Genomic DNA, 10,872 nt, shown 5'->3' on the forward strand with positions numbered 1-10,872 from the left:
ACTTGGTTGAAGCACATAGGAGTGACTGATTATGATGAAGCAAGTCTCTTTCAACCACTTGCCACACCAATACTCAGGACGGAATCACCATCGGAGCTACGATCTCCAAGAGAGACTCGCTCTTCTAGCGAAGACAAAGAGTTTGATTCTGAGACGGAAGTAAGCTCGAATAGTAATTCTGAGATACCCCAACCACCTAAGACCAAGCGCACCAAGGGAGACCTACCAGTTCACCTAAGGTGATGAAGGTCAAAGGAGGAAAAGAGAAAACGACCTAGGGATCCAGAAGCTAAAAAAAAGAGGAAGCCGCAAGACCTACCAAAATGATTCTGGAGATTTAAGAAATGCAAGAGGGTAGTAGTCTTGCTCGAAGCCAAAAGGCGAACACAAGTAAGCGAGTCTATAGAAGGACCCACCAAAGTTAAAGAGGCCAATCTAGTTAAGGAAGGAGATACAACCCACCGATCTGGTTTTATGGCCGACGACTTAACCAAGGAAAAGGAGGCAACTCTTGTTGCTCTCTTACAAGAATACATAGATGTATTTGCTGGGTCTCTTGATGCGCCAAAGGGGGTAGATCCGAGTGTAGTGACTCATAACATCCCAATGACATCCAACACAACACAAGCAGCAACCGAATCCCAAACACACTCACACTGTCAAGGAGGAAATCGATAAGCTACTTAGAGCAAGATTCATTTATGAAATTGAGCACATGGATTAGGTATCACCCACAGTGATCGTGATGAAGGAGAATGGAAAAATTAGAGTGTGCGTCAATTACAAGAAAGTCAATGCTGCCACAAAGAGAGACTGTATCATCTCTCGTTGAACCCTTTGAAATGCGAGTTCTGGGTGAAGCAAGGATGCATCCTAGGGCACATGGTGTCAAAGAATGGCATTGCCACTGACTTCTCAAAAGTTAGGGTTATCGTTGATCTTCCACCACCAACAACTACAAGGGAGTTCAATACTATCGATGATTTGTGTTAAACTATGCATTAATTGCTAGGCCTCTATACAAATTGCTAGTGGTATTTGAATGGACCAAGGAATGCCAACATGCATATGAAGAGTTGAAGAAGGCTCTAACCACAAAACCAATCCTATGACCCCCAGACTAGACCATAACCTTCCATGTTCACATTGATGCCTTAAAGTTTGCCACCGTGCGAGCTATGTTGTGCCAACCAGGTGAACACAATTTAGACTATCTAGTGAGCTTTGCTAGCAGACAACTCACGAATACCAAGATGAACTACTCCACCACTAAGAGGGAAGGGCTAGCTATGGTGTTTGTTGTGAAGAAATTTTGGCATTACCTTTTGGCCACACCTTTTTTCTTCTTTATTGACCATCAAGCCTTGCTTTATCTTGTTAACAAACCGTGCACTACGAGATGCATTTCTCGATGGTTAATTTTGCTTCTCGAGTTCGACTTCTCGGTGGTTGTATGCAAAGGGAAGAAGCACTACATGGCCAACCATATGTCTCACATACCCACAGGAAAAGCCGCTAGATAGGGCATCACAGGCGACTTGCCTAACGTGCATCTGTTTAACCTATCCAGTGAAAATAACTTGTTTAGAGTGGGACTTGACTCCTTACTAAACAGACAATATAGTCCAAGTTCTTGAGCACGGACTACCCGAGAGACCTATCAAGAAGGCCCGACTTCAGTGACTCATCCTCTAAATACAACCCTATCAGATAGGTTGGGACATGACGGCTTTGTAAAGAATGTTAGATCTAGAGCATGGCTATGGAGGTTGAAAGAAGAAGAGTGAGCTCATGAGGTAACATACATTAAGACCAAATGTCACACAAGTGAATTAGGTTCTAAGATGGAAGCTTGGACTCATAAACATAGTCTTGTGTGTTGACAATGACACATGTACTTTACTGGAAGTACAAAAGTACTATGACATTGCATTTAAAATGAGAGCAAGTACAATGCTTTATAGGAATAGACTAGGCTACACTTTTCATTATTGTGCATATGGGATTCTGTATCCTGAGCCCACACTGCTCCATACAAAGAGGCTAAGCTGAGTGTGATTTCCAATATCTCAATACCACTCCTCAATCACAACTAGAGAAGTGCAAAGTGTGTAGAGGCTTTAGTTAGCAACCACCTACAAAGTGTGGGCACACCACAAACATGATAAATGCTAGAGACTGTCACTCACACAAAAAAAGCTAAGTGTGGGTACCAAAAACATGCTAGACATCCAAAGGCTATAACAAGGGTCTCATAAAGTGTATAGAGGTTGTAGTACAAGGTTATATAAGGAGTTTACAAGCTTATGTCAGAAGCATTAGGGCTAGATAAAAAAGTCTATCAGAATAGAAGGATTGATGAGGTTTACTCCTGGTGGTCTTCTTCTTCTTCTTCTTCTTCTTCTTCTTCTTTTGCTCCATGGTCCTCTTCTTCTTTAACAACAACTAGATAGGCCTTTTGGGACCTCTTCTTGGCATGATAGAATTTCTTAGTGTGTGCGATCCTTTTGTAGAAGTCACATACTAGTTGATCTTTCTTGCCCTTATATACCTAGTACCGAATTATGACATTTATTCATCTTTGGAGGTGCTTGGTTCTTCTTTGAATTTTACCTTATTTTCTTCTTCTAGCAAGGAGGCCTTAATGTCAACTAGTTTAGGACTCCATGTAGTTTAAGTGAGTTGCAAGAGATGTGTTTGATTTTATATCTAGCCTGAAAAATTCAATCAGTAATCCATACTTAGATGACATTATTATGCACCAAACAAAGTATCTAATCTCTTCCATGTATCATTAGAGGTTTCACAAGTATCCACATGGTGGATGTAGCTATCATCCAATTCCAGATTGATAATGGCCTATACTTTGTCATCATTCTTTTGCCAAGTAGCTGCAAAGTATGTATCCCGAGGCTTCTTCTCCTTGCTATTGGTAATGGCCCAAAGACCCTTTTTCATCAAGATGAGCTTGATGTGGGTGTGGAACTTGACCCCTTTGAACCAAATAGTTGGAGAGTCTTTTCCCATGCTAGAGTAGCAAATCAGCACCAAAACTCTCATATTTGAGTAGCAGAAGATTTAATTGTATCAAGAGACACAGTGAATGTAGTATCAAATAATACTTGATAAGTATCGATAGATACTATGCTTTCAAGCACTTGAGTTTGATGTTTTGGTGCTTGGATTTCTCCCTCCTCTGTTGATTTGATGGAAAATGCTTGCTGGAAACTTCAATTTTTAGTGGATTGGAGTGGCAAGGGTTTGGTTTAAGTGATAGGAGAGAGAAAATGCAAGAAATATGAAGTTTCAAGTAAGTTGGCTATGGAGTTTTTGCGTTTGTAGGATAGGGGCCTAGTTTTTCTCTTTGTGTGGCTCACACAGTGAACCATTTTGGACAAGATTTGAGCTGGAGATACCTTAGGTGATGGGCTTTCATTGCCCTATGATAATGGTCAACATGGCAGTGCACAGGAGGAGATTCATCAATACGATCAGGTGTAGGTGTAAATAGGGCAGCGATCACATTTTTTAGCAATGATGGGCATATGCTCCACCAATGTCAGCAATTGAGGTGCCACAGAGAAAATTTGGAAACAAGAGAACAATTTTTCAGAAGAAAGCACTGAGAAATATTTCCTGTAGAGTGAGATATGGAAGCTCCAAGCATGGTAGGTACATGCTCTAGCTATGGATGCCACAAGGTAGAAGTTTGAAGATGAAGTAATTAGCTAACATTGAGTTGGATTGAGGTTGAGAGAGACTGAGAGAGTAGAGAGGAGTTGAGTTGAGCTTACAATTGGGATCTGATACCATGTAAAGAATGTTGGATCTAGAGCATGGCTATGGAGGTTGAAAGAGAAAGAGTGAGCTCATAAGGCAACAGACATCAAGACCAAATGTCAAACAAGTGAATTAGGTTCCAAGATGGAAGCTTGGACTCATAAATGTAATCTTGTGTATTGACAATGACATAGACACTTTACTAAGAGTATAAAAGTACTATGACATTACATTCAAAATGAGCAAGTACAATACTTTATAGGAAGAGACTAGGTTGCACTTTCCACCACTGTGCATATGGGATTCTGTATCATGAGCCCACACTACTCCATACAAAGAGGCTAAGCTGAGTGTGATGGACAATATCTCAACAGGCTTGCTATGTAGATGTGTGTGCAAATATGAGATGCATGACTCGCTTTCAGAAGCACATTGCGAGATTGCAGGAGGGCACTTCAGCGGAGACACGACAACCCGTAAGGTGCTGCAGTCTCAATTGTGGTGGCCTACTCTTTTTCAAGATGCATCATGATTTGTAAAGCACTACAATGAGTGCCAACTGACCAAGATCCTAGTTCATAATAAGGAAAAAATGGAGCTAAGCTTAATCATTTCAAGACAACCATCCAAGAAATGGAAAATTGACTTCATCGGGCCGATCAATCATGTGGCACAGTACTCGCAGGCCAAGTATATCATCGTTACTACGAACTATCTCACAAAGTGGGCAAAAGTGAGGGCCATGAGGAAAAACGATGCTTGAACCACTACTAAGTTCCTTTGGAAGCTGATGATCTTACACTTTGGCTACCCCATTGAACTAGTTAGTGATCAAGGCACGCACTTCATTAATGAAGTAATCGCTCACCTCCTGTTGACCTTTTTAATCATCCATAAAAAATCCCCACCCTACTACCCTCAAGAAAATGGTTAGACTGAGTCTATTAATAAAATCTTAGTAAACGTCCTGACCAAAGTGGTCTCTGCCTTGCACAGTGATTGGGATAACAAAATGATGGCAACCTTATGGGCCTACCGAACAACCTATAAAACATCAGTAGGATAGACTCCCTTCAAGTTAACCTACAAGACTGAAGCCATTCTATGGGAGGATCCGTTCTAGCCTAGATGAGGTGATCGAGATTTCCACCGATTATTACACGAGGCTTTTCCAACAGGAGACATCTTCAGCTAGAGGACAAAGATGTAGAAAACAGGTATGGGATCACATCCCATCCCTCATCACAGAGGAGATCGGATGCTCCCTCCTAGTCCCCTTCATAGAGAAGGAACTAGAGGAGGCTTTCCATACACAGGACGGGCAAAAATGCCCGGGGGAGGATGGCCTCTCTAAGCCATTCTTCACTACCTACTGGGAAGTGGTGAAGGACCCCCTACTGATGGCCTTCCAGGAGATTTTCACTTCAGGACAGATGCCAGGGAGTTTGTCGGTAGGCCTTATCAGTCTTCTCCCCAAAGGGGGAGACCAGTTGGAGCTCTCCCATTGGAGACCGATCACCTTTTTGCCAGTAGCCTATCAGGCACTAGCAAAGATGATTGGTAGGCGACTACGCCCCGTGCTTCCAGATATCATCCACGACACACATACATGCTTTGTCCAGGATAGGAGCATCCTAGACAATGTATTTACCTTCTTTGAGACAAGACAGTGGACTCAACATAGTGGGCAGAGACTAGCAGTACTACTCTTGGATTTCGAGAAAGCTTATGACAGGTGGGCTGGGATTTCCTAGAGGGCACCATGGTGAGGTTGGGATTTCCCCACGCTTGGATTCCCCCATACGCAGAGTACGCAGATGAGTTGATGTTGAAGAGAGTGAGACTGGCTCTTGACGTGTTCTGCTTTGCAACAGGAGTGAAAATCAACTGGCAAAAGTCAATTGGTTTCCTCACAGACCCGGACTCCAGCACGGAGTGGGGCGTCCACTTGGGATTTAGATGGGTGAGCAGAGAGCAAACCGTCTAGTACCTAGGGTTCCAGGTGGGACTCCACATCACTCCTGCCCAGCAATTTCTTCTTGTCCTTTATTCTATTCGGAGGAAACTGACCTACTAAAGCACAGTTCACCTCTCACTAGTCGGACGAGTCTTGGTGGTTAACCAGGTCCTCCTAGCAACGGCCTGGTACATTGCTTCGTGTTTGTGCTTCTCCTCATCGTGCGTAGTGCAACTTCACTACGCCTAGTTCGGAATTTCCTTTGGTCGGGCTCTAATGGTTCCAAGGCCAAGGTGGGATGGGCGAACATCATACGATATAGGTCAGAGGGAGGGCTTAGGATCATAGGCCCAGAGTATCAGAGTATGGCCCTCTTGGGCAAGCTAGTTGTCCGCGGTCTCACACCAGGCGGGCAGACCTGGAAGGTCTTATTGCAGAAGGGCCTTTAGGATTGTAGACCGAGGCTTGGTGGTGAGTGGAGACCGTCCCTGAGATGGATCTTCATGTCAGCCCAGATCATCCCCCCCCAAGATCACCTTTCCTTTGCAGCTTACTCCGCATGTGGCAGGACCTCCCTAAGGCCCTAATCTAGAGCCCCCTAGGCTGCCAGGAGGAAATAGACCATCAGCCGGTGATTTGGAACCCCCAGGTCAAAGATCGAGAAGGGGCACATATTGGTGAGTGCCCCCACATCCAGTGGGCAGGGTGGGAGGCCGGCCCGGCTTGTACCATCAGGACAGGGCGGGAGGTGTACAGGATGGTGGACAAGGAGATGTTGCAGCGAGTATCAAGCTACCAAAGAGAAGTGGAGTTGAGGAGAAGAGAGATAGACGCAGCAATACCTCCGGAGTGGCTTGCTCCCCCGATACGAGACCCAATAGAGCCCAAAGAGGTATGGCCAGCTAGGTTTTCACTAGAAGGAATCCACCTTTAGGTGGCAGGCAAAGTGGGTGGCGCACCACAGGGGACTTTCTTCACCGTTCAGGAGGGAGGATGTCTAGACCTTGACAGAGAGGAGGATGATGAGGGGATTGCCACCCTCTCGTGGAGAAGGATTCAATTAGTGAGCCTTCAGGGGAAGACATGGCGACTGGACCCCTATGTTTTCTGGAAGGATCTTAGGGAGTGGCGCCTTTGGATTTGGGAGGGCAGACCACTTGATGACCTGGAGTGGAATCCAGGAGAGTGGCTATGGCCGGCCTTTGTGGTCACCAAGAAGCCACCCAGGTTCCTAGAATACACTACCAGGATTGGTAGACATGTACTGATGCAAGAGGATATGGACTAGGCACTGTCATGCAACAGGCACTGGGCGGAGCACAGCATCACAGAGCCCTTTTGACGAACCTTCTGGCGTCGCCTATGGGATAGTTGGAGGCCAAGGATGGTGTCATACTTTTTATGGCTGGTGGCACATGGAGGCTTGGCAGTGGGAAGTTGGCTTCACCACGCTTCAGATTTGCGTAGTCCTCAAACAACATTGGCTTTGTTCACCAACCAATGGTGATCTATAATTGTAAGGTGATATATATGGTTAACTAATGTGCATTCCAAACTTAGTTGACCCGCAAGGTCCTTATCTTGCTAAGGATAATCGGGATTCAGTTTGGGAAAGGACTATTGATCCTAGAACTGCATTGAGATCTTACTCCATACAATATGGTATCCTCAAGGGATCCAAAAAATTCCATCTAACTATGCAAAAAGGCATCACCACACCATGAGCTGATCAACTCACATCTGTAATAGAGAACAAACCCAGACATGCCATCCAATTAAACTTGGGTCAATCCTCTTGTTTCCCTTCCCAAGAGAGCAAGTGAGACATAGCCAACAATTCTATCCACAAGAAATTAATAAATAATCCATCATCTGCTGGCACTTCACATTCTGAATCACAACCTTCCATGAGCACACCAAATGGGTCACCAAAACAAAGTGACTATGCAAAAGTCCCTAGTCTTCAAGAAAAAAGGGAATAATAAAGACCCAAGGGTATTGATCAATGCACATTGCTTGAAAAAGTGATCAATGGAGAGCAACTATATGTGTCTCAAATTTCAATATCCAAAATAGCCCCACTATCCATGCTTTTTGGGATACAAACATGATTCCATGAAATCCAAGAAATACCAGTATGCACTAAATTCATTTTCCACAACATGAAGTAAATATGTCTGGTAAGGCCATTCAAAATAGTCCAAGTTCAAGGCAATAGTCGCAAAAAATAGATCAGCATGGACAACACCTTACTATCTTTTGGTGATTGATTCACTCCTTGTACATCATCAAATTGGCACTATAGGGCATGTTAGAATTGGTCAATTATGGGCAGTGCCCAATATAATTTGTGGTGTGGACACTTATTAAAGTATCAAAGTATAGTGAGTTTAGGACTTTAAAAGTAGTGATACTAGACTCTAGAGCTAAAATAACTCCAATTGAGTTAGAGATAGGTCTAACTTATTTAAGATCTATTGTACTTTCATTTTATCATTCTAGTACTTGCATCTTTTGAGTATGAAATTGTTGTCCACTCTTGCTCACTATCTTGTGTTCACACACACACACATATACACATTCTCCCTCTCTCTCTCTCTCTCTCTCTCTCTCTCTCTCTCTCTCTCTCTCTCTCTCTCTCTCCAACAGAATGAGCATTCATCTCTTTATAACTCCATGCTTACTCTCTCATTCATTCTTCATCATTCCCCCATCACACCTTCAACCTCATGCCTCTACCACTACTATCCACACCCCTACCCTAGTGGATATCTTAGTTCATGGATTTGTCCAACTAATCATTGTGCCTCACTAGTAGGTGATTTCATTCTAGATGTCATTCTTTGTAGTGCAACCAATCAAGGCCATTATCATGGTAGATGGTAGAGAGAAATAATGGTGATTTGCCACAATCCTCAAGAAGTTAGAATAGATCATGCACCTATGGATTGGCTCGTGCCATGAAGCCATGTCGACTCAAAGAATAAAAGCACAACATTGAAGCAATAATATTGAAAGAAAAGTGAAACATTAAAATGATAACATTTAAAGAGTTAAAGCGATAACATTAAAAATGACTAAAATGAAGCATACAAAGCATTAAAAAAGAAAAAAGAAAATGTTAAATGAACAAAACCATTTTGGGCATGTGGGAAAACGGGTGAAGCCAAAAGGTTTCCCCAACCTGAAACACCACGTCGTAGACGTGTCCTTGAAGGAGAAATGTTTAGGCTCGGGAAACACTTTTAGGGCTTGTCTCCTCATGTTTCAGCATTTCAAGTCCTCCCAAAAGGCATTTGGGGCATTTCCCACTTCTATGGTCCACACAATCTTGCGACCGGTTCTTCATCATTCTCATTACTGCATTTACTGGTTTCATTCCTCCTTGGACTGGTACTAGATCATCTTATCCCTGAATATGAGGTTCTTCATCAAGATATTAGTACAGCATCCTGAAGAATCAGGAGAAGAGTCCATCAACTCATTTCATCTTATCCCTGGCAGGACAGGGCACTAGGAGGATTCATCTTATCCCCAATCGGCTTTAGATATGCTCTTACTCAAATATTTATACCAATCCACCATGATTGCTGGTGAATATAATCAAATCCATCAGCTCAACAATAGATTGCTTGGCAGTATCTCGGATTTCATCATTATATTACATGATTGATCAGCTACTTTACATCCATTTGGGTATAATCCAAACAGGAGTGCATGTTTTCGCTGTGTGAGACCATCACAGTGATGGTTAAAAAACTATTCAAAAAGTGATGGGCTCCATATGTTACAAACATAGGCCCCCCTAGTATTGGCCTGCTTACCCTGATTCATCATTTCCTTGCGCCATCTGAAGCATCAGAGTAAGAGATGGAATATAGCCTTTCTCCTTCATGGAATAGTTTAACCTCTTCAATTTAGCATCTATCTCTCCAGGTGTTAGTAAAATCTGGTCTCAAACTATGAAATCATACACTCTGTTTCCAACCTGAATATGAGCCTTCCCTGGTTTCTTCCATGCAGAATAACCTTTTCTTATTTCTTCTATTTCGCATGCATCTTCCTGCAGGACCAGATGAGAATAAGCATGGGACATAAGCACGTATCCAGCAGAATTGCTGACATCCATCTCAATAAAGCGGTCAAAGCAGCCATGTCCTAGCCACACATTGCCATTGGCTTTGCAATGACTAAGCAAAGAGGTCAGGCCTACAATGTTTGCTACAAAAGGTGCACTGACAAGGAAGTCTTCCGCATCCTCCAGACTACCAGCACGTCCAAGGAGGTCAGCCATACAGTTGCAGTGGTCAATTGTTGGTGTAATCCCATAGTCGTTTTCCATGCATTTAAAAAGAGAATTTGCCTTATCCAGAAGGCCTGCATGGCTGCATGCAGACAAAAGAGACGTTAATGTAACCTCATCTGGCTTCAAACCTGCTCCATTCATCATTTCAAAATACTCAAGTCTCAAAGGCTAAATCAGAATTACTGATCTGGGCACATCCCGCAATTATTGTATTCCACGTAACTATGTCCCGCTTTTGACATCTGTCAAACACACTGCATGCAGATTCTAAGGTACCGCATTTTTACAAATTGATTCCAACATAAAAAAACAGTTCCCCTACACGTCGCGCTGCTGTCTCCCCGCCTGACACGCGCCATCCGATTTGTCACCCGTCCGATCGTGCCTTCCGTTTCGTCTCGCCCACTGTCCGACAGTCGCGCCATCCGACTGGTCGTGGTTGCTGTCCGACTGTCCTGCACGCTGCCCGACTGATCATGGCCGTCTTAGCACTGCTCGCGCCTCTCTGTTCGGCTTGCGCGCCCTCGCCCCCAAGGTGTGTAACGGCCACCTATTCCCCCTCTTGCCTGGCTGTCCCCCGGGGTTGACCGTCTCCCCCCCCCCCCAAGTGCCGCCTTGACAAGAGGCCTGGCCCGCGATCAGTCTGCAACACCACCACCATTGAAAACAACCCCCTCCCCTCCCCTTTTTTCTTCCCTTCCCCTCCAGTTGCTCCCTCCCCCTGTAGCAACTCCCCATTCAGCGACACAGCACTGCGATAGGTAGGTTCTCCCAGTAGGGACGGGCAATGGAAACCTTTGGTCAGACGCTGGCGTACTCACCGAGTGCC

General features: G+C 44.1%; 1 protein-coding gene across 1 annotated transcript; it reads right to left on the reverse strand.

Moving 5' to 3' along the window:
• Positions 1–9,296: 9,296 nt before the first annotated feature.
• On the reverse strand, positions 9,297–10,556 carry LOC148008028 (pentatricopeptide repeat-containing protein At5g56310-like). The gene is made up of 2 exons (XM_087674518.1): positions 9,951–10,556; positions 9,297–9,800 (listed from the first exon to the last, which is right to left on the reverse strand). The coding sequence occupies exons 1-2, from the start codon at positions 10,185–10,187 to the stop codon at positions 9,693–9,695; spliced, it is 345 nt and encodes a 114-aa protein (XP_087530644.1). The 5' UTR covers positions 10,188–10,556; the 3' UTR covers positions 9,297–9,692.
• Between the last annotated feature and the right edge of the window lie 316 nt (positions 10,557–10,872).

Source organism: Lygodium microphyllum, unplaced genomic scaffold (genome assembly GCF_053477565.2).
Source record: "Lygodium microphyllum isolate KBCC unplaced genomic scaffold, Lygodium_microphyllum_v1.1.10 scaffold_528, whole genome shotgun sequence".
NCBI classification, from domain to species: Eukaryota; Viridiplantae; Streptophyta; class Polypodiopsida; order Schizaeales; family Lygodiaceae; genus Lygodium; species Lygodium microphyllum.